This window comes from Malaclemys terrapin, chromosome 5, assembly GCF_027887155.1.
Source record: "Malaclemys terrapin pileata isolate rMalTer1 chromosome 5, rMalTer1.hap1, whole genome shotgun sequence".
In the NCBI taxonomy this organism is placed as follows: domain Eukaryota; kingdom Metazoa; phylum Chordata; order Testudines; family Emydidae; genus Malaclemys; species Malaclemys terrapin.
This window is the reverse complement of record NC_071509.1, coordinates 48,708,684-48,733,658: the sequence shown is the minus strand read 5'-3', so window position 1 is coordinate 48,733,658 and position 24,975 is coordinate 48,708,684. Positions and strand designations below refer to the sequence as shown.

The 24,975-nt window shown below is 40.2% G+C and overlaps 1 protein-coding gene across 1 annotated transcript in view; it reads left to right on the top strand.

Moving 5' to 3' along the window:
* The first annotated feature begins 9,290 nt into the window (after positions 1–9,290).
* The window catches only part of GABRG1 (gamma-aminobutyric acid type A receptor subunit gamma1), a 66,783-nt gene continuing 51,098 nt past the window's right edge, over positions 9,291–24,975 (top strand). The window contains exon 1 of the mRNA XM_054030283.1: positions 9,291–9,415. Coding sequence (XP_053886258.1) covers positions 9,315–9,415 — 101 coding nt within the window. The 5' untranslated portion in view covers positions 9,291–9,314. The remainder of the gene's footprint in view (positions 9,416–24,975) is intronic.

Sequence of the window (24,975 nt, the reverse complement as noted above, 5' to 3'; positions counted from 1 at the left end):
ACAATGGCTCCCTGGAGACCAGCAGCTTGATCCTCAGAGGGGAATTTCACTGTTCGGGGCAATTGCACCTGTATTCTCCCTCTACAGTCCAACAAGGGCATCCACTCTCAGGCTTTTGGCTCCCCAGCTGTCACCTTCTTGGGCAGAGATCTCTCCTCCTTCTGACTAGGATATTTCCAGGCTGCAGATTGTGAATTCCCCAGCAAGTCAGATTGCTTAAGCAACCCTGCTTTGCCTTCCTTTCTTAGAGGCTATGAACTATTGTAATTGCCACAGTTAAGTTACCATCCAGCTCTGTCTAAGGAATCACATTTATTCTTAAGGTGAAAGCATTACAAAAAATATTTAAAATGATAAGAGCCTACCCATGCTAATAAGCTTACCAGAGATCACCTCACCTCCAACAAGGGATCTGGAAGGTGATCATCAAGGGGTTTTACTGTTGTTGCAAGATCATAACCGCTTTGGCTCAGAACAGAGAATCATCAAATTTGTGTATTTCTAGTGGTGTCCCACAGGGTGCTGTTCTTGGCCCTATGCTATTTAAATCTTTATTAATAACCTAGAGGAAAACATAAAATTATCACTGATAAAGTTTGCAGATGACAAAAAAATTGGGGGAGTGGTAAATAAGGACTGGTCAATGATACAGAGAAATCTGGATTGGTTGGTAAGCTAGGCACAAGCAAACAGGTTTTTTTTTTTTTTTTTTAAATATGGCTAAATATAAATGTGCCATCTATGTGATTGCTGCTGGAATACCATGTCCACTTGTGGTGTCCACGATTCAAGGAAGATGTTGATTAATTGGAGAGGATTCAGAGAAGAGCCATGAAAATGATGGAAGGGTTCAAAAACATGCCTTATAGTGACAGACTCAACAAGTTCAATCTATTTAGTTTGTCAACCCTTAACCTTCTCTTTGTTATGTGTAATGAGGGCCATGGCCTCCCTCCGAGATTGACAGGGAGGAGCCATTCTCCCCCGCAGTGGGCAGAGCCAGGCAAGCCACACCCACCCCACTGGAAGCAAAGGGGTGGGAATGGAAGTTTAAAAGGTGGGCCCTGCTGCTCAGTTGTGAGAGAGCCAGAGAAGGAAGCAGACATCTCTCACCTGCTGCTGAGTCCTGCTCCTGAGATGGAGCTCTGCTGCACTGAGGACCCAGAGGAGGTGCTGGGACTGCTGTTGGACCAGTTCCTGGAGGAGCTACTGGGACTGTTGCTGAATGTGTACCTGGGGAAACAGAGGAATCCCAGGAGACAGAGGTACACTCCAAAGGGATATTAGGAAGTAGCCAGGGACACCAGACATTGGTTGGATTGCCAGAATTCAGGTCAACATATTTTGGCAGGATCTCCGCTGACCAAGTGGTGGAACCATCCACCACTGTTAGAGCTCTGGGCTGGGATCCAGTGGATTAGGGTGGGCCTGGGTCCTCCTACCCCTGTGGCAACCTACCCACTTAATGAAAAGAGGCCTTCATTTGTCTGCTATATGCCCGAGCCAGAGGGCCGGATCCCCCCAGGATTACTAATTCCCCATTGAGCCTTGACTTTATAGATAGGTGATAGTGAGGGGGTCTGGCCTCCCACCAAGACTGACTGGGAGGAATGACCACAGACCCTACAATGTTCTTACAGTCTATAAGGACTTGCATGGTGAGCAGATATCTAATAATAGGCTGTTCAGTCTAGCAGAGAAAGGTATAACATGATCTAATGGCTGGAAGTTGAAGATAGACACATTCAGACTGGAAATAAGGCATAATTATTCTCACCGTTAAAAAATTAAGTATTGGAACAAGGACTCACCAAGGACTATGGTGGATTTTCCATCACTGACCATTTTTAAATCTGGGTTGGATGTTTTCCTAAAAGATATGCTCTAGGAATTATTTTGGGGAAGTTCTACTGCTTATGTTATACAAGAGGTCAGACTAGATTGATCACAATGGTCCCTTCTGGCCATGGATATATGACTCATGGGAAATAATATAGTAGGGTGCATGCAGTAGCAATCTCTAATGTGTTGAGATTCATCACTGATACCAGGGAAGTGGCCCACATGAGCTTGAATGAGCTAAATGCATATAAAGAGCATTTAATTTGCCAATTATGGGTCCTATGAGGCTTGTAGTTTTACTCACTTTTTTTTTTTTTTTTTTTCTCCTGGAGCTAGAAGGAGTTCTTAAGGCCTCCTGCAGCCGTCTGTCCCTTGCAACTTGTTTCAGTGCTACTTTTAGTGGCTTCTGGATTACCTCCTCCTGGGGGGTGCCTTGAGAGTTCACCACCACCACTCTCCTTTGTATCTCTATTTGACACTGAAGGTGAAGATATTCCTTTTTGTGTGGCTGTGTTGTGAAATATACAGAGTGCAAGGAATATCTTTCCCAAACCTAGTAGGTCAATGCTGTAATGTTCCACACCTTTAGAAGGGAACTGAAACACATTTTTAGGATATCAAAGGCTCTCTTGGTGACCAGTTTTGATTTGTGGTCATAGATAAATCATCTTTTGCAGACAAAGGACAGATAATGGAGATCAGGAGTTGGGGTCAGAAAGGGTATCCTCTGCCTCTTGTGAAGGTAAGAAATCATATGAGACCAGCTGTCAGGATAATGAAGCCCATGTTTTAGCATGTGAAATGGACAGTGTAAGAATAGGGGCTGGGGGCAGAATGGGAGCTGCTGATAATGGGATAGTAGTCCAATGGCAGGTGGTGGCAAGACAGGGAAAGACCCCATGTATCACTTCTTATCTAACAAAAGCCTTCCAAAAATTCTCCATTGGAGACACACCTGAGCTGGACCAATTATATATGTTGTGGAAACAGCCTGGATAGCTGGTCACCGCTTCCATTAATTCCAGGCAAGCATTGCATACAGTCATCATGATCATAGAATAAGGTCCTTTTTCTGTAGAAACCTGTCAGCTGGGAGTCCTAGGGTTAATGTGAGTCCCATCCATTGCTCCAGATACTCATGGGAAACTAATGATCTCACAGAAGTCTCATGGGGAAATCAACAAAAGTCTGAGGATTGACTAACACCTGTGGTTTGGGTAATGGTCCACTAAAAGGATCCTGAGGGAAGTGGTGACAATGACAGACACTGATTCCTTTATCATGGTGAGGAATAATGGAGACCCAATTGAGAGATGCTTCTGGATACAGACCTGCTTGACAAGGCCAAGGAAATTTGAGGGGGCTGATACATGTGAGGAGGAGAGGGTATGAGGGTTGCCTCCGAGCTTGTGCCTGACATACACACCTATATATCTCTTCCCTTTCTGCCAGCTGCTGCATCACTAAATTGTTGAACATGTCTCTTTACTCTCTGGTTGATCCCTGCTCTCTCTCTCTCTCTCTCTACCACCTGCAAACAACCCTCCCTCACCCTGTCCCAGCCCTCACCGATCTATATGTTCCTTACCGTGATACTGCAGGATTGAAGTGGGGGTGGGGAACAGGGACAGCCAATGGCTTTCAAAGCCGTTAAATAAAAACTGGTCCCAGTCTGAGACTCCAACCTACTAGTGCTATGTTGCCCCCGAGTTAGATTTTCAAATATATCTGCACCAAAAGCAGCATATAGCTCATAGTCAAGGTGCATGGCATTTTCAGAAGACCAGTTATGTCCCATACAAATACACTAGGTGCATAATGTTTTCCACAACCAGGAGGCAATGCTTGGTCAAGAGTAGCATTTTCAATGTACAGGAGGTGCTACTGCCATTATTTGGCCTATGGCTATTCCTATTACATTTCAGCTCTGAAAACAGCAGTATCTTCAGCATGAACTAGCAAAATGGCAGCAGGTACATCATGCAATATTTTGGCATTAGGTGCAGGCCCAAAAGCCTCTATGATCCCTTTCCATTTTCAGAATGGGCACGGAGAAGGGGAAAATGAGGTATGGTGATGCATCTAAGAGGGTTTGACCTGTTTGACAATTGTTACAGCCATATTTTCAAAAGTTAAACCTGTAAATGTGCCATTCTGTAAACACATTTGGTGATGTTACACATACAAGTTTCCAGTGTGAATGTACAAAGCAAGTATTTTCATATACCTAGCCAGCTAGCTGGCAAAATGTGTGTGCAGTAATCTGACTTACACATGTACATTGTGTATTGTGCTCATAGGTTGGATAAATGCATGTGCAGTAGTACGTCTTTTGAAAACGTGGTGCACAAATAAGCTGTTGGATGGATCCAGCAAAGTGGCATTAAATATATAATTCATGTTCAAACCCACATGAACATTTATTGTATATTAAAGAATTAATGCATTGTGGTGGCCCTAATGGTACTTTAATAGCTGTACAAAATATCTGAAGAATATTGACCTTTCTTATTAAAATATGGCATTGACTTTTTGAAGTGTAATTGTAAAGATGAGGTGGGCAGAATTTGGGTATGAAGGGCACAGAAGATGGATTATAAAAACCACATCACTTGGATGTAGCATTCATATTATGATCAAATCATGAAACCATTACATTCAGCCAAATAGTTAACATTTTAATAGAAAATTTATAAGAACATGAGAATGGCCATACTGGGTCAGATCAAAGGTCCATCTAGCCCAGTATCCTGTCGGCCAACAGTGGCCAATGCCAGGTGCCCCAAAGGGAGTGGACCTAACAGGCAATGATCAAGTGATCTCTCTCCTACCATCCATCTCCATCCTCTGACAAACAGAGGCTAGGGACACCATTCCTTACCCATCCTGGCTAATAATCATTAATAGACTTAACCACCATGAATTTATCCAGTTCTCTTTTAACCCTGTTATAGTCCTAGCCTTCACAACCTCCTCAGGTAAGGAGTTCCACAAGTTGACTCTGTGCTGCGTGAAGAAGAACTTCCTTGTATTTGTTTTAAACCTGCTGCCTATTAATTTCATTTGGTGACCCCTGGTTCTGTATTATGGGAATAAGTAAATAACTTTTCCTTATCCACTTTCTCCACATCACTCATGATTTTATATACCTCTATCATATCCCCCCTTAGTCTCCTCTTTTCCAAGCTGAAGAGTCCTAGCCTCTTTAATCTCTCCTCATATGGGACCCCTTCCAAACCCCTAATCATTTTAGTTGCCCTTTTCTGAACCTTTTCTAGTGTCAGTATATCTTTTTTGAAATGAGAAGACCACATCTGTACACAGTATTCGAATATTTATATAAAACTATTTCCCAGAGCTAAATACCTTTTTTTAAAATTAAGATTCCATCTGATACATTAATTGCCTCACTCACGTTAATCATTAAAATGATTACCAACAGTATGATTATAGCAACACTTAATAATTTAAATGAGAGAAGCAATACCAAGGAGAGAGGAGTGTGTGCATGTAGGGGAAATGAAACAAAACAGCCCTCATGATCCCTGATTTTTAAAAAGCACTTAAGAGACTATCCCTTTCAAGAGTAGCTAGGATAAAATGTGAATCAAATGCTGTATGAGAAGGCAGACATAAGGGTGACATGAGAGAGAAAGTTAAATGATTACCTAAACTAGAGGACTGCAGACAGTGTCCAATTTATGAATGTACCCTGTATAAGCTTTATAAATAGTAAAATGGATTTATTTAGGGTTTGGATCCCATTGGGAGCTGTGTGTCTGGGTGCTGGAGACAGGTAACCTGCTGATCTGTTTTTAGTTTAAAATCTGCAGCTTTGGGGGTGTGGCCCAGACCCTGGGTCTGTGTTGCAGCAGGCTAGCATGTCTGGCTCAGGGCAGGGTTCTGAAGTCCCAAGCTGGCAGGGAAAACAGGCTCAGAGGTAATTTCAGCACATCAGGCGACAGTCCCAAGGGGATCTCTGTGACCGAACTCATCGCATTCATAATATTTTGGATTTAACTTTCTGTTTTTGTTTTACTAAAAGACGTTTGGCATCTAGCACTGGCCAACGTGGAACTTCATCTGCCATTGTGCTGTCCCTTTACCTATTTTTTGTTAGCACTCTCTGAAATTTCTCACTTTCACCTCAATTTTGACTGACCTATATAACTTTGTGTCTCCCACTAGTTTTGCCTCCTCACTGCTAATCCCCATTTTCCTTGCCAATGAGAAATAGATTAACTGACAGCCATCCTAGTATAGAACCTTGGGACACCTCACTGTTAACTTTAGCCATGCTAACCTTTGACCATTTATTCCTATCCTTGTGTCTTAGCCACTTTCCAATTCATGACAATATTTTGCCTTTCATCCTATGACTATGTAATTTCCTTAATAGACTTTTGTGATGGACTTTTTGAGAGACTTCTTTATCCATTACGTCATTGATGACTGAAGAATTCTAACAGATTAGACGCCATGCTGGTTTGTCCCCATTACACCATCTGAAACTTCTAGAATTCTATTTTTCAGTTAACATAATCAATTTTCCTTTTTCTGAGGCAATGCTCTTTGTCTAAAATTATAAGGATCACCCCTAAAACCTCCATATTTTTTAGTTCTGGAATTAGTATTTTCCCAACATCTTCTCTTATTTCCTTATTCTTCTCTATTCTTTCTTTTGCTCACTTGTACTCAAGTACATTTTTTGTCCATCTCTCAGGATTCCTGCTTCTGATAAGCTTTAAGAAATTCTCGAAATTTTTTTTTAAAATGTCTTTAGCTATTTACTCTTCAAAACCTCTCTTTGCCCTCTTAATCTTTCACTTTTCATTTAATTTACCAAAGATTGTCCTCCTTTCTGGTGTGAAGGATTAATTTCTACTTTTTGAAAGACAGTACAAGGAGGGAAGGCTAAGGCTTGGAGTTACCTTGATCTACATTTATCTCTGACAAACAGAGCACATATCAACTTTGCTTGCTTGCCTTTTTGCCGTGATCTCTTGGTTTTGGTTTCAACTATTTTTTTCCCTTAGTTACCATTTTAAAATTACAAATCAGTTGAAAATGAAACCTGTGCTAAGTAAATTTTACTCTCAACTTTGTTTATTGTTGGTACATACTAGTATAGTCCTAATCTTTGCCTGAGCCTGGAATTTCTTGAGTATGCACAGACTGCTCTACCCTCAGGGAGCTGCATTGAAGTCCATGGGCATCAGCACAGGCACAGCAGTCTCTTCATATGAAAGAAGTTGTGGAGTCCAGGCTTATGTTATCATGGATATCTATTTACACTTTATACAATTTTCTCCACTAATCATGTGTCTCCATTTTCTGTTATGACAGCATGGGCATAGGATAAATTTTTTATGGATTAACAAGATCCTTAATGGTCCTAGTAAAATGATTGACTTTAGGCCCTTTGAAAAACAGGGTGTTTGTGCGCGCACATCAGTGCCATCCACAGACAACCTAGATGTGAAAGGAGGGTGGGTCTAGTATACATCCTGCACAGGGCCAAATGTCTCTGGAGTCAACACAACCAGAAGGGGAGCTTCTCTGTATCCATTTTCAGTAACAAATACATGTTTTGTGGTGACTGAGCTCATGCCTGTCAGTGTCATCATTCCCTGGAGTGATTCTGCCTGCTGGTGCTAATTTATCAATAAGAAGAGCTGGAGGTCATTCAAAAATACCAGGCTCTACTTTCTGTCATCACCTGCCTGTCCAGTTACTTATCTTGAAGTCTTTGACTTTTTCACTTGATGTACTGCATCTGGCTGAAGTGTAGTGTAAAAATTCTTATCCTTTCAAGAAGATATAGATCTCAAAATATAACAGTACCCTATAGAAGGAGACAAGAATAAAGAACCCACTACTAGCCTGTATCGAAATAAGCATTAGCAAGTAGATTGAGCTACACTTCAATATATTTTCTATCTTTGACCCATTTTACTCTTGATAATCTAAGTTAAATATTACTCAATCTAATGAAGTAGGGCAACTCTTTATTTAATTTAAAAAAATGCTGACCTGGAAGCTGGTGCAACTACACTGATTTCAAAGTTGTTTAAAATGTAAGCTCTACCTAGTAGAGAGCTGTACTGTGGAAAACTAATCTAGATTGGCCCTTCTGGGCATGAATACAATGCAAATAAATAATAAAGTATAACAGAAGCCCATGTCAGAGTGGGGAACAGAAGCCAGGCCCCCTTCTCTTCAGCAGGCTTCTTCCTCTAAATAATACAGCTCGAATCAATATCAGCAGAAGGAAAGATGAAGTGAGGGGGGAAGAGAGACGTTTGCAGATGAGATCAAAGGTGATAGAGCCTCCTGGGCGAGGGCTCCCCGTTTATTGACTCACTTGGTGGGAGGGACAGCCTGAGCTGGGACAGTCCTGCATCTTCCAAACTCCTGCAGGAAAGTTCCGTGCCAACCACATCCCCATCACCCAGCCGGACCTGCCCTGAGTCATGCCCCAAAGGATGGGGAGTTGGGGCGGATGAGGAACTGCAGGTGTCCGCGTTGTGGGGCTGTGGCAGCCAGCAGAACGAACCCCCCCCCCCCGCCCCGGCTGGCTGCAGGGACTGAGCGCGCAGGGCAGAGCCAGAGCGCAACCCGCAAGCTCTGCTACCTCTGCGGCGACGGCCCGGCTTTTCCCATCCCCATAGCAACTGCCCGGGCAACAGGCGCTCGAGCTCCGCGCTGCTCCTCTAGCACAGCGGGCCGGGGAGCAGCCTCGCCGTCTCAAGGTGCCTGCATAGGGATCGCGGGGGGTCGCACAGCGTTGGGCGGGAGCTGGATGCAGCAACCAGGGGCGGTAGGTGGGCAGCGGGGGAGCCACACAGGGCGCAGCCAGAGGCGGCTCGCTGCGCTAGCAGGGCGCTGAAAGCAACTGGCTTCCTTGCGCTCTGTCTTTGGGGGAGCACGTTCAGTCCCCGCGCCGCGGGGTCCCTGTCCCGCGGGCGGGTATGAGCTGGCACTCTGCCCTCGGCAACGGACAGCCCCATGCCGCCTCCGTCTTGTTTTGTTTTAAAGCGAGTTGCAACTTCCTCCCTCTACAGCAGTACCGAGCTCTGCGAGGAGCGCCTAGCTCTCTTCCCACTCCCACGCCCCGCTAGGGTCGCAATCAAGCAGTGCCGAGGTGACCCTTGTCCTATTGCAAGACCCTCTGTGGGTGGGTTGTTTTTGTTTCGCCTCCAGCTCCCGTTTAAAAGACGCCAGGCATGTTTCCCTTCTAGTAAAGAGGCTCCACCTCTGCGAGGGCTTGATTCGTCTAGCACTTTTAAGATAATTTATGGAGCAACCTGATGAGCTTATTGGCCAAGTTGGATGGTCCTTTTAGAGTCGGATCCTACCTGGCTGGGGGGTTGTCTCCCTCTCGCTCCTACGCGCTGGGGGGATACCGAGATTGCAGAGTAACTACTAGAGAGTGACTTGTAAGAAAACCAGAGAAGAGAGACTTAAAGCCAATGGATTCATGGAGGCGTCCCTCCTTCCTGTGGCCTCTGTGCAGTCCCTGCAGCAGGGGGAGGCTTCTGCTCTTGTTATTGACCGTGCGTTTGGGGAACTGGTAAGTACAAGTGACGACGGGACCTGAAGTGGCTTTGCTTAGTAGCCTCTCTCCCTCCTTCATTGATCGCTTTGGGTTGGAGACGTGCATAGTAGCAGCCCATTGTAATACGGAGATCACGGGCAGGTTTGTCCCACTCCCCTCCGCCCCCATCACCCAACTCCTCCTTTATGTTTGTTGTCAGATTACTTTCAGCTTGGACTTGCATCACTTTCACCTGCCTGAGAGCATCCTCTAGGAAGGGGGGGGGTGCCCTATTGTTACAAACCTTGACATAAATTATAGCTCTTTTGCAAATGACTCTCTGCAGCCACCGCTAGTGAATCTGACATTGATAAAGTAAAACTTAACTTGATATGTTTGTCATTTGCGTAAGAAGCGTTATTGGAGCCCCTGCTTCAGTTTAGCTGCAGTAAGTGATCTTCAATTTACCCTTCCTTTAAAATAATGAATTTTTCTTACCACTCGATATTCACTGTATGGGGGCTATAGAAGTCAGTACACTTAGGAATCTATCAGAGCTTGTACACATTTGCCAGCATCTGTTTCTCAAGAGGACCTTAATACTCAACAGTAAACATTGTTTCATGCAAGCTGGAAGTTATCAGAGTTTCATCGTAGGCAATTAGTTTTATGCATTTATTGATTTGGTTTAGTATGTGAAAAATAAATCTCTGTCATCTGACAAGTGTCAGGTTGCTGTTCCTGTAGCTGAAAAGTACTCTGATGTAAATAAATAATACAAATAATTTGGGAAATAACTTAGTCTAATCATTTATTTGCAGAAGAAATAAACCAAGATATTTGTACAAAAAAAAAAAAAAGGCAACTGCTTATCGTATTTTAGTTTTGCTCCAAACTCTGGTACTATCTGCATGGCTTTAGGACATAGGTCCTGATCCTGCACAATTGAATCAATGGGAGTTTTGCCTTTGTCTCTGATGGGATCAGGATCAGGTCCATTGTGCACATGTGGAACAGCTGGGTAGGTTCTGAGGTGCTGTTGAAGTCTGTGAAGCTGAAAATGCAAGCTTTAAGACAAATTTACAAGACTGAGCATATGGGCTCTGAAGAAGGCATTATTTTCTACCTTGTCAATATGCCATTTATAAATGTCCATAAAAGATGTAACATAATGCTGATTTTGTTTTCTTTTTATCTTTCAACTCCTTTAATAATTCAGAGTTAACATATATTATTCCTTACTTAATGCAGTCATAAAAAACATTAAATAGCTATAATAGTGCAATAGAATATTGCCCAGCGTGCCTATCTTTTTAACTATATGCATAAAATTATCATTCAGAGATGATGTAGCAGATGTGTAGTATCTAGGATGGTAAGAAATCCATTAGCATATGTTTAAAGAAATCCATTAAAAGTTAGACCCCCCCCACGCTGAACTATAATTTATCAGTCTATGTGAAGTGCGCAGATCTTGGCTTATCTCTCATCTTCAGAGGACTGCTGTGTGATCCCAGTTAGAAACATAACTGATTACCCTTTTCTTTGGCATGTACTAGTGTCTGTTTCTTTTAAAAAGCTTGTCAGATTAAGGTAACATTTTTCAAAGGCATTGATGGAAATGATACCAGCACAGCTGTGCGTCTTCAGAATGTTTCTTAATGAACATGTTGTGCCTCAGGTATGAAGGAAATTACCAAGTGATTTGAGAGAAAAGAATATGTATGCTCATTTTATCAGTTCAAATACTAAGTTTCAAAGACAGGAAGAGTTCTCTTAAAAATAGTTGCAGATGACATTTCTTTTTTCACTTATTAAAAATAAAGTATGATTGTTTTAGAGGACTAGGTATGGGTTTTTAATCATATATATATATATATATATATATATATATATATATATATATATATATATATATATATATATATAATTAGTAGTAGATTTATAAATAAATTAATGAAGAACCCTCCATTGAGAGAAAGAAATGCACCTGGATAAATTATTTTATTCTGGGCTGCACAATCTCTTCTCAGATAATATGGAACCTTCAATATAAATATGTATGTACCTATATCAGCTGTTTTCAGGCTTGCTTTTCATTCAGAGACTAATTGGTAATATTCATTGTTGAGAGCTTTTCCAAGTGGCCACAAATGGATATGTTTTCCAGAGACTGAATCTCTGATGTGTAGTTTGTTACAGCTTGCTGATGTTCTGCAGGGAGCTCTCTGGGACTTTCCAGAGCCCATTCTTAACATTCTGCCTCTAAGTTGAAAGGAAGTTTGGAGGGAATTTTCTGCTTCTCTGCATTCTGTTCTAATCTCTGTCAGAGATGGCTTTTCCTTGAAGTTCATGTGAAAAACATTCTAAAAAGCAACATTTGCCTCAAGAATAGACCGCAATGCCCCAAACTGCAGACACTTTCCAAAAATTGCTCAAGATCGGAGATCTCCAAACTCTGATACAAGGTCCCTACCTTTCACACCACTCAGACTTCAAAGGACCTAAATTGGACATTCTCTGTTATGTCAGTAAAGACTGCTCCGTAAGTAACATACTTAATGCAAACCTAAAAGCAAGGAAATGAAAAGTTGAGTACCAGTAGTACATCCCTTTTAGTCTAGACTACAACCTAGAGATGCACATGCATCACAACCTTAACTCTGCCTACAGATACCGACCTTCCAACATCCCATCCCCAAATCTTACCCAACTCCAGCCCTGTGTTTAACTGCAGCATAGATATACCCAAACAGACCAGACCAGACCTCCCTCCTCTACTGTCCTTTCAGCACAGTTCTGTGAAATTACACATGCTCAGGTTTGAAGAAAGGCATGTTGAATGGTTGGTACCTTTACTGGGGTGAAGATAAGGTTGTGGTGCTTTTTCTGTGGTGTATGGTTGTTGTGCTGGAACAATGTACAATGGAACCTCAGAGTCACGAACACTAGAGTTACGAACTGACCAGTCAACCACACACCTCATTTGGAACCAGAAAAACGCAATCAGGCAGCAGCAGAGATGACAAAGAAGAAGGAAATACAGTACAGTACTATAAATGTAAACTACTAAAAAAAATTAAGGGAAAGCAGCATTTTTTTTCTGCGTAGTAAAGTTTCAAAGCTGTACTAAGTCAACGCTCAGTTGTAAACTTTTGAAAGAACAGCCATAACTTTTTTTTCAGAATTACAAACATTTTAGCATCCGAAGAAGTGGGCTGTAGTCCACAAAAGCTTATGCTCTAATAAATTTGTTAGTCTCTAAGGTGCCACAAGTACTCCTGTTCTTCTTTTTGCGGATACAGACTAACACGGCTGCTACTCTGAAACATTTTAGAGTTATGAACAACCTCTGTGGAGGTGTTCGTAACTCTGAGGCTCTACTGTAGTTACCCATCAGTCACTTACTTTTAAATGCTTGTGTTTTGCTATAAGATCATAAATATTATGCTGTCTAAATATAAAATCACAGTAACTATAAATAAATGCATATATCACCATGACACAAAACCCTAGACTATAACCCAATAAAACTACTTTTCTTTTATTAGTAATCTCTAAATACACACAATATAAAACCCTTATAAAAAAGAAACATAAGTGATATATGTTTATCAGCCTCCAATGCACATAAATAGACAACTGAAACATAAATCAATATTGATACACTCTCCTACCAATGTACATTATTCTCAAGAAATAGCAATTATACTTTATCAAAAATGTAATTTAGTTGATAAATATATTTAACTAATAAAACTTTTCCATCTTTATGTATCCTTTATGGAAAATATTTATATAGTGAATTCCAGATAGCAACAATTTTCCTTTTTTCTCACAACAGTCCATCAATGAAAGTGTTAAGGCTATTGTGATAAAATATGCCTTTCTTAATAATTTATAAGGCTAATGTATTTGTAGTGACAATAAAATATTTATGATGTTCATAACAGTTAATTTCCTTTTATGTGCTTGGTATATGATGTGATAAGAAAGGACACTGTTGTCCATTAGCAACTGTAACTAGTTTTGGTTTGTTTGTTTGTTTAAGTGAAGGTTGTTTTTATTAACATTTAACCTAATTTTAACATTTTCTTGATTTAATATACAGTGTATCAGGTCATAGTTAAGTACTGAGAAGAAACTGTTCTTAAAATAATTGTGCTTTTCTTACAAGTGACTTAAAAAGAAACTTTCAAACTTTGGCAAACTAGATGAAAGAGGTTATTAAAGCTTTGCCGGTCACTTTTAATATGAGGGTCTTGTGACATATACCTGTATTTGAATAAGAGGTTCTCCATTACCCATTCAGGCAGAAATCCTGCAAAAAGAACTATCCAGGCAGGCTCCCATTGTCTTTAGTCAGACCCCTGCATCCATATGGAGACTATCTCTGCAGTGTAACTTGCGGAATTGGCACCTCAGTTTCTGCTTGAACCCACAGTGAAATTATAATTTCTTGTGTATAACAGAATATGTGGTTTCTGTGAATTCAAGAAATTAAACTATAGGCAATGCTATTCAAACCTGAAGAGTTTGGGTAACTTGACACTGCACTACCATCTGGGTGACCAGTCATTATGACTCAACACCATTATGTACAGATCAGCACAAACTCGGCAAAGCAATGTCAATTGAACTTAAATCACATCTAACTTCTCCCCATTTCTGTGGCATCACCTACAAAAATCATTGCTTGTTTTATTTTTTTCTAATTACAAAGTATAAACAACCATCTAACTGCATTTAAGCCATTGAGTTGTGAGTATGCCTTAACACAGGGGTAGGCAATTTATGGCATGCCTGCCGAAGGCAGCACGCGAGCTGATTTTCAGTGGCACTCACACTGCCCAGGTTCTGGCCACCGGTCCGGGGGGCTCTGCATTTAAATTTAATTTTAAGTGAAGTTTCTTAAATATTTTAAAAACCTTATTTACTTTACAGACAACAATAGTTTAGTTATATATTATAGACTTATAGAAAGAGACCTTCTAAAAAAGTTAAAATGTATTACTGGCATGTGAAACCTTAAATTAGAGTGAATTAATGAAGACTCGCACACCACTTCTGAAAGGTTGCGGACCCTGCCTTAATAGAATAACCATGTTGTCATGTCAGTTACGTAGCAGAGAGGAGTGGTGATAATAAATAGCAATGGGCAAAAGTCAATATGATTTCTGTAAAGGGAAATCATGTCTTACTAATCTATTAGAGTTCTTTGAAGGGGTCAACAAACATATGGACAAGGGGGATCCAGTGGACATAGTGTACTTAGATTTCCAGAAAGCCTTTGACAAGGTCCCTCACTAAAGGCTCTTACGTAAATTAAGTTGCCATGGGATAAGAGGGAAGATCTTTTCATGGATTGAGAACTGGTTAAAAGACAGGGAACAAAGGGTAGGAATTAATGGTAAATGTTCAGAAGGGAGAGGGGTAACTAGTGGTGTTCCCCAAGGGTCAGCCCTAGGACCAGTCCTATTCAACTTATTCATAAATGATCTGGAGAAAGGGGTAAACAGTGAAGTGGCAAAGTTTGCAGATGATACTAAACTGCTCAAGATAGTTAAGACAAAAGCAGACTGTGAAGAACTTCAAAGAGCTCTCACAAAACTAAGTGATTGGGCAACAAAATGGCAAATGAAATTTAATGTGGATAAATGCCAAGTAATGCCCATTGGAAAAAATAACCCCAACTGTACATACAATATGATGGGGGCTAATTTAGCTACAACTAATCAGGATAGAGATCTTGGAGTCATCGTGGATAGTTCTCTGAAGAAGTCCATGCAGTATGCAGCGGCAGTCAAAAAAGCAAACAGGATGTTAGGAATCATTAAAAAAGGGATAGAGAATAAGACGGAGAATATCTTATTGCCCTTATATAAATCGATGGTACGCCCACATCTTGAATACTGCGTACAGATGTGGTCTCATCTCAAAACAGATATACTGGCATTAGAAAAGGTTCAAAGAAGGGCAACTAAAATGATTAGGGGTTTGGAGAGGGTCCCATATGGGGAGAGATTAAAGAGGCTAGGACTTTTCAGCTTGGAAAAGAGGAGTCTAAAGGGGGATATGATAGAGATATATAAAATCATGAGTGGTGTGGAGAAAGTGAATAAGGAAAAGTTATTTACTTGTTCCCATAATATAAGATCCAGGGGTCACCAAATGAAATTAATAGGCAGCAGGTTTAAAACAAATACAAGGAAGTTCTTCTTCATGCAGCGCACAGTCAACTTGTGGAAGTCCTTACCTGAGGAGGTTGTGAAGACTAGGACTATAACAGGGTTTAAAGGACAACAAGATAAATTCATGGAGGTTAAGTCCATTAATGGCTATTAGCAAGGATGGGTAAGGAATTGTGTCCCTAGCCTCTGTTTGTCAGAGGGTGAAGATGGATGGCAGGAGAGAGATCACTTGATCATTACCTATTAGGTTCACTCCCTCGGGACACCTGGCATTGGTCACTGTCAGTAGACAGGATACTGGGCTGGATGGACCTTTGGTCTGACCCAGTATGGCCATTCTTATGTTAACGTTTATGACACTGAAGGGAAGCTTCCAGCTTAGGATGGTGTAGAGGAGACACAGAAACTTAGTTTTATTTAACATTAATGACTGTAAGTTGGAATAAACAATGCATTGAGTCAGTCAGAAGATAAAACTAAAGTATTGGTCCTGCAAAGTTTTACGCACATGAGTAATTTTATGCATGTAAGTATTTTCAATGAGTTCTATTAATCTATTTGCCCATGTAAAGTTAGATTTGTGAAGTACTTGAAGGACCAGGGCCTAAATTGTTAGCAGCAGTGAGGACACTGAAATAATACGAAAGAACCTTGAGAGACTAGAAATGTTGTCAGGAAATAGCAAGATGAAATGTAAATGTCAAAAATGCCAGGTAATATATCTAAAAGGAGAGGGGAAGCATATCCAGCACTGTATTTTGGATTCCTCACATCAGTGCAATGGGAGAGATGAATGCAAGTATTTTTTTAAAATTCAAGAGGTTCTTTAAAATATGTTTTTATTCATAGATTTCTAAAGTAAGAAAGGTCCATTATGATCATAAAGTTTGACATCCTGCATAACATGGGCCATATAATTCCACCCAATAGTTTCTGTATCAAGCCCATGGCTTCTGTTTGAGCTATAGCGTATCAGAAATATATCCAGTCTTCAGTTAAAGACTGTAAAGTATAGCAAATCTACTGTGTCTCTAGGTAAGGTGTTTCAATGGTTAGTTACTTTATTTTGCCTTATTTCTAGTTTGAACTTGTCTAGCTTTAGCTTCCAGACATTGGATCTTGTTAACATTTTTTATTCTAGATTAGAGATATATGTTACTGCCAGTACCAGTCCCCATCTCTGGATGGTCTCCAGTCTGTTCTGAGTGGACCTGACCACTGGATCCCACATGCTTCTAACCCCCATTCCCTCGACTCTGGGTAGTGACTATGCACTGTTTCTAACTGTGGGTCTCAGACACAGTGACAGGTGTCGACTCCACATCTGACACACTTACTTGGGATATGGTCAGGAGCCCATCTGCCTTAAACCTTGATCCAAAGTCTCAACCCACCTGAGCCCTTGTTGCTCATATAGACTCTCTCAGATGCTCCTCACTGCAGGAACTCCCAAGTTCTCAATTTACTACTTCAGGAACAAAGTGGCAGGCAAGCAAGGAATATAAGCTTAGCAAAGGAATTTCTTAACCACCTTCACTTTTACTCTCAAGAAAGTATTAGAGAGTTACAGATTTATGCAAAATAACATACTGAGACCCATCCTCATTAGTCTCACATCACTTCTGAGAGTCTGAGGTCTGGTCAGCTTTTCAGGCAAGGCAGTGTCCCTCCTGCTTCTCCCTCTCTACAGCCAGGTCTTCTGGCATAAGGACATGTATGGACCCTCTTGCTCAAAAATTCCCCTTCTTACGTACAGTCTGCTCCTTAATGCCCATGTGCTCCATCTGGGAAATTCTAACCTCTTCTTCCAGTCTTGTTTCTGTGTTGAGAGTCCATATTCCCATGATGATGGGCCAGTACTTGAAAGACCATCAAAGCTGTGATCCTTGATTGCTCTATGATGGTTTCTCAGCCATAGACATTCAACTAGGTGTCAAGCGCCAAATAATAAATGGATGTTATAATCTAACATAGAAGGAAACACTACAAAATAAAGGTCACTGTGAAGGTTACAAACCAAGATGGAGGTTGCAATACAAAACAGAGTTCACAATTTGATACAGCCACATCCCACTTTGTCATACTGTCTACTGTTTGAAATCTTTCCCCATAATAAGTATTTGTAATCTATGATCAAGTAACTCCTTACTTTTTCTTGTAGTGACTATTGTAAATAAATGGAGCTTCTTAAGTATCTCACTATAAGGCATACTTTCCAGATGTCAAATCATTCTCATAGCTTTTTTCTAGACCCTTTCCAATTTGTCAACATCCTTCTTGAAGTGGGCACACTAGAACTGAACATATAGAAGTAAAACCACCTCCCTGTTCCCAGTGGCGGATTAACAAATTTGCCACTCCAGGCCCTGAAAAAATTGCTGCCCCCCCGCGCCAGTTCACCTCCGCTCCCCCGCGGCAAGCCTGGGAGGGAGGGGGGAGAAGGGGAGTTGTGGCATGCTCGGGGGATGGCGGTGGTGAAGCGGAGATGAGCTGGGGCAGGGAGCGGTTCCCTGCACCGCCCCAAGGGTTACTCCCTGTGCCCGCCGGCCCCAGCTCACCTCCGATCTGCCTCTGAGCACACTGCTACTCGCTTCTCCTCTCTCCTTCCCAGTGCTTTCACGCAGCAAGCCTGGGAGGGAGGAGGAAGGAGGGAAGCACGGTACGCCTGGGGGAGGAGGCGGGCCGGGGATTTGGGGAAGGAGCGGAGTTGGGGTGGGGCCGGGGGGGCCTAGGCGATAATACGCCACTGCCTGTTCCCACTTGATATTTCTCTGATCATGCATCCAAGGCTTTCTTTCACCCTTTTAACTACAGCATTACACTGGGAGCTCATGTTCAGCTGGTTATCTACCATGACCGCGTTAGTAATTTTCAGTGTTGTTTTCTTGTGTGACCTACTTCGTGTGCCCTACATTCTTTGTTCTTAGATGTATGACCTTGCATTTGGCTATATTAAAATGCATGTTGCTGAAATGGCCTGACTTTACCAAGTGATCCAGGCTAATCGCTAATAACTGATCTGCCCCCATCATTATTTGTCAGTCCACCAATTTTTGTGTCATATGCAAATTTTACAAGCAATGATTTTATATTCTCTTTCAAATCACTGGTAAGGCTACTGAACAGCATTGGGCCAAGAACAGATCCCTAGTGGCCCTCATTAGAACCACTCTCACTGGATGAAGATTCTCCATTAACAAGTACTTTTCTCTTGCTTACATGAAACCCCCAGGAGATGTGATCCTGTTCTGGACAACACAAATTTCAGATACACAAGGCTTTACTATACTTCCAACATCATGTCTTCAGCATTCATGGAATATCATATCCTTTTTCTATACCATTTTCCCCCTTCATGACTGTAATTACTTAGGCTACGTAATTACCTAGGGTTATCCTTTTATCTTGGGTCCTCTGATGATTCTCCACTTAATTATCCCTGTTTGGTTTGGGTGGGTAGTTCCACATTACAGTGTAGAGTTTGTTTACATTTAATTATTCAGTTAATTGCAGGATCTGTCCAAAAAACAGAAAAATGATGGACTTCAAAAATCAGAAGGACCTTTAAACCTGACTCATGTGTAGATGATATCAGGAACTTCAGAAGGATATCAAAGCATTAGAAGACTTGCCAATCCATATTTCTCTGTTTTTCTTATATTCACTTGAAATAAGTTTTCCTAAGCAGGATTTGATTGGACACACTCCTCATTGTCTGTTAGTGGTATAAATACTTTTGATGACTACTTTATTCATTATGATAGGATAGATTTTTTTTTCTGTTTGCATGATATATATTGAATGCTGATTTCAGAAGGTACTTTGTGGAAAAAGTTGAGATGGTTTTTACTACAAGAGGATTTTGCAATTGAAAATCCCAATCACATTTACAATATCCAGCTGTTCTTTGGCACAATCAGAATAAGAATTCTACTGATGTTCGTGTGGTAACATTAAAAATATCTGAATAGGAGAAAGGAAGAGCTTCCTTGCTGAAAATAATGAGCACTCTCAAGTACCTTGCTAGACAAATACTTGCTTTAAGGGCCCATGGTAATGAGACAGGCAACTTCAGTGAATTTCTCACAATGGGTGTAGATGTGTGCCTAAAATGCAAAAGTAGATGTCACAATTATCAAGCTACACAAGTTTTTACATCCAAAATAAACTACTTGAAACATCTTCAACAAGATTACAGTGGCGGGAATTGACATGTGAATATGGAGTAGAGTGAGAAACCATTGCTGCTGTCATCTGTGATGGAACAAAAGATATGTGCAGTCTTCAGTAAGATAGCATTTGCATAGTCTTTCATGATGAAACCTTTTCCAGGAAGATTTTTTTTTTAAACCAAGCCACAGAAACCATATGAAAAGATATTTCTTACATTTTTTGATATCTTTTTGGGACTATAACAGAGTAACCTAAGCTGACCCTGATAATGTAATTGGCCAAACAATGTTCAGGTTTGGGGGTGGGGGGGGGGGAAGGCAGCTGTTATCTCTTTGTTTACTTTTCAGCATATGTTATTTTAGTCACACGAGAATCTTATTCCTTATCTCAAATTATGAAAGAAGGGGATGCATGAACAGCTAGGTGTTGTCCTTTGTAAATCCAAAATACTGGAAAAGCAAAAACAAAGGTTTTGCAAAAGCCCTGTATGCAAAAGCAGCCTATCTGAAATCCCTCTGCCAATCAAGGTAAATTGTTTTGGGATCACAAAATTGAGCAGTTTTGAAATCAGCATAAAAAAATGCATGTGGTTCTGAATAGAGTTAGTTAAGTGAAAAACTCAACTGATTTCTGGACAGTTATGTAAAATGGGCAACATTGTTAAGGCGTCAAATAACTTTTAAATTGGTTTGGGTACTTCAGCTTCTGAACAAAGCTTTTCAAGAGAAATCAGAACATACATGGTACAAAAGAAGCGTTCGTTATGGAATAGCTTTGGTACATTAGGTCCAATGATAAATTCAGTTTAAAGCTTTAAAGCTGCTTAAACCAATAGCAACAATAACCATCAGAGGTCAATTTAAAATTTATTACAGATGGTATCCACCTAAAAATATATTTAAAGCAAGAGAGAGCAATGTGTAACTTCCTCAGAACATCATTTAAATGGAATATCTTTTAGAATCTATTCTTCAGTGAGTGACTGTTCACAAATTCAACCAAGATATTATGAAAGAAATAGTGAAACTGGAACAGTGAATATTTACTGGAAGAGATGACAGACAATGTCCTTGTTAAGTACCCAGAGATAAGTTTGGTTGCACTGAAAGTTCAGTTACCTATGTTCAGATAGACTTTGTTATGCAAGCATCACAGATGTTGAAGGTCATTTAACTAGAAATATAAGAAAACTGTTTCAAGTGAAGATTTTACTGTGACTAAACTTAAATTGCTGAGCTTATTATTTGTGGGAGAATATTTTGAATGTCCTTTGAAGATATATTGCTAATCTGTGATGAATTAGAAGGGGCTTGATCACCTTGGCATACCCATTAAGATACTGCTAGCTTGATTGCCTGGGCACTTAAAAAAATTGGCAAAGGATTTCATTACACAGAATGATTGAAAGAGAACTGAATGGGTTTCTATTAGGGAGCTGAGTGTTTTTGATTTTGAAACAAAGTTTTTAATATTTAATGTTAAACAATTTTTTGTATCTAGTATATCCTCTAAAAACTCAACCATTCCTCCTGCTCAATAAAAGTGCCTCTGATTTCTGTGTACAATATATTTTAACAGTATATTCAGACTTCCTCTTCCTTTACCTTTTTCTACTGCCTTAGAGCCCGATTCTTACATTGAATAGACAGTCTGCAAGCAGCCTTGTTTGAAATCACTGGATCCACTTGGGGAGGCAATGTGAAAAAGGGTGGCAGAACTGATTGTTAGGAGTTACATGTCTTGAGCAGAAAAAGGCTAGTTACATTCAAAGCACTTCTAAGGCCTTTATTTATTCATATACAAGGACACACTGATTAGTGTTTAAATCTAACCCTAGCTTTTCATCATATTCCCCCGTAACATAAAATATGTAACCATTATTGTCCGCTCTTGCAACTTGTGATGTTTGGGGTTCCTTTTAAATGGGTTTCCATGAATGTCTAACTTCAAGATCATGAAGTTTTGGCTTTAACCAGAGTTGTTGTCATCACATTGACAATAATGGGAGATTGCGTTTGCCCTCAGCAAAATGGCCTCCATGTCCTTTTATTCTTTGCAGGTGAAAGTGAGGCTGCCGGCTTCCATTGTTTCCAAAGCCAGGCTGCCATCAGGAAATGAGACTGTGGGAGCAGGGGAAAGGGAATGTTTTAGGGTATAGGGCAGGAAGTTATGAGGAGTCAAAGGAATATGGTGTACAGAAAGCAGAATAAGGGGATGCAGGATAATGTGGGGAGCATGGAATAGAGGAAGCTGGAGGCAAATTGAAAGGAATATAGGGACATGAGGTAGAGTAAAGAGGCTGTTGGGGAATGTAGAGAACAGGAGGAGCCACCCCACATCCCAAGGGATGGGAGAAAATGCATAGGGTTCCTTCTGAGAAGTAAACATGGAGGTCTACCTCATGTCTTTTGAACACGAGGGTTGGTAATACATCAAAAGCAACATAGAGATTACCTCATGTATATGCTCCCTTTTTTGAATCAAACTATCGTCTTTGATTGATCAACTCTAATGTACTTTCTAAGAATGCCTCTCTCTCTCTCCCCCACCGCCCCCAATATGGTTAGTTCTTCAATTGCAGCCACAGAGGTGGGGAGTTCTCTGGATTAAGTACCCATTGCAATGAAATAATACACATTTACAAATGAATAATATTTGTGTATATCCAGGACTCCCAGCCTTTCTCTAACCCATGGAAGGCACAGTTGGTCCATTTTGGTTTCTTATTTGCCCTTAATGGGCTTTGGATCAGGTCCTACTGATGATGTGAACTTTGGCCAATTCATCCAATTTCTGAAGCCTCATTACCAGGCCTTGAAAAAGAACTTCTTTATAGTATAGGACCATGTTCAATCATCTGGAGTAGGATAGTGGCTGTTCAGGTGTCTGACGAGCTGGAAGCCTTATCTGGAAGGCTTATCAATAGAGCATTATTGTATAAAGACAAAGTCTATGCAAAATATCCCAAACTGTATCATTAGAAAGGATGTTTATTTGCCTTAACAAAAAGATGAGGAAAGCATCACTTTGTCCAGGCAAAAAGGCAAAATCACATTTTTAATTAAAAAGAAAAAAATAATGGAAGACAAAATTCTAATTAATACAGTCTAGATTACACAGGAGGCCTAGACAGAACACAGTGGGAAGCCCAAAAAAGAATAACTAGGTTTTCATAGCTTGTGTTATGTGATTGGCTCACTTATGTGCGGCATGGAAGGGTTTTACTTACTGGGACTATAAATGAGTAACAAAGTGTGTGGGTTGAACACGGGGGCTGTTAATTTTGTTAACTTAATTTGTTACTCCTGTGAATCTTGTTCTTGTAATGATTTTTATTTAGTGGATACATCTCACACTCACACAAGGCCTTGGAGGATAGAGCACACATGGAGCAAGTCTTGCTGTTACTTACTTCCAGGTTCTGTTAAATATATTTGGGTTCTGGCCATATCAGGGCTCTGTCAGCCTATAGAGCAAAGAAACAGAACCAAGACTGGGTCTTCTTAATGTAGCAGTACTCTGCTGTCTGTTGATCACGCAAACTGTTCCTTTTGTTTTCAACTTTGTCCTTGGTTCATTCATATCTAACCAGTATCAAATGTCCCAGGTATATGGAGGTGGAATAGGGGATGTGTCATGAATACCAATGTAGTGACTTCAGTAGACAGTTAATAGGCACTGAAGTACAGTAGAGCCTCAGAGTTACAACACCAGAGTTACAAACTGACCGGTCAACCACACACCTCATTTGGAACCAGAAGTACACAAGCAGGCAGCAGCAAAAAAAAAGAGTACAGTACGTTGTTAAATGTAAACTACTGACAAAAAAGGGGAAAGTTTTTAAAAAAAAAACTTTTTTTTTACAAAGTAAGGAAACTGTTTCTGTGCTTGTTTAATTTAAATTAAGATGGTTAAAAGCAGCATTTGTCTTCTGCACAGTAAAGTTTCAAAGCTGTATTAAGTCAATGTTCAGTTGTAAACTTTTGAAAGAACAACCATAACGTTTTGTTCAGAGTTACAAACAACCTCCATTTCCAAGGTATTTGTAACTCTGAGGTTCTACTCAGAGCAATGAAGGGGTTAACAATGGGCTTTGACTAAAGGTAAGTGCAATTCTAGTAGTTCTGTTCAAAGCAATAGTAAAGGTGGGTGCAAATTTCAGCTCTTTTACAAGAGCGTTGACCTGAAATGTTGACCCAGTTATGACCACCTTACTGACGTCTCATCATAGCTTTTTATTATAAGTATTATTCTGTGTTAGGAAGGAAAGCAAAGTCTCCAAGTTCATAAAGTCATAGCGAACACTGTATACTCCCCTGTGGCTTGTGCATTATTAGTTCCCATTATCCAGAAATAAAATGTCTTATCAACCACAATTAATCATTTAATTCATTTATGAAAACTCTGAGGTCATTTTATTTAGAACATTTAATCTTTATGATCATTGATTGCATTTAGGCACTTACATTTATAGTGTGCATATAATCCCTGGTTGGTACCTAACCTTACATATGCTGCATCCGGCAGAAAGAGCAATATCACTGCTTCATTTTTTATAATTCATTGCATAACCTGACAGATGTTAATTACAACTTAAAGTTAATCTGATTATTTCCCCTCATATTAAAAGTAGAACAAAGACCTATGATATTAAAGTCTAAAGATGAACATGCTGCCTGATGCTGAAAAGACTTATTCAGTCGTTAGTCACTTATGCTCAGGGATTTATTAGTCATGGTAATGTCTCTAATTAGTTGGAGGGTATAGAGCAAATTAGGGCACTTTTTGTCTAATTACAGTTAACCATATATATGTAGTTACTGTTCAGTTTATCATCATAGCTACTGTAATAAAAACCTCTGTTTAGAAATGAAATTTCTTTTTATTTATGGTGAGACTTATTTATGCTCCTTCAAATTTATTTTTATTTTAAAAGAATTCATAGTGAAGTCAAACTCAGTATCTGAAGTATAATGGGTGATAATTAGTGTAGTGCCACGGAACAGTAAATTTTTAATGTTTGAGAGTCTTATCAAATTCATTCTTAATCTTAGTGCCTACAAATATTCTCCAAAGGCTTCATAGAGAGTGGTCTTGTTGAGACAAATCACATTTATTTTCCATTACTTTACACTTCCCGTAATACACAGGAGGAAAGAGATGTCATGCAGTGGAAGTACTGAAATATTCTGTGACTGAAACTGGAAGAAAATAAATATACATAAAAAAGTA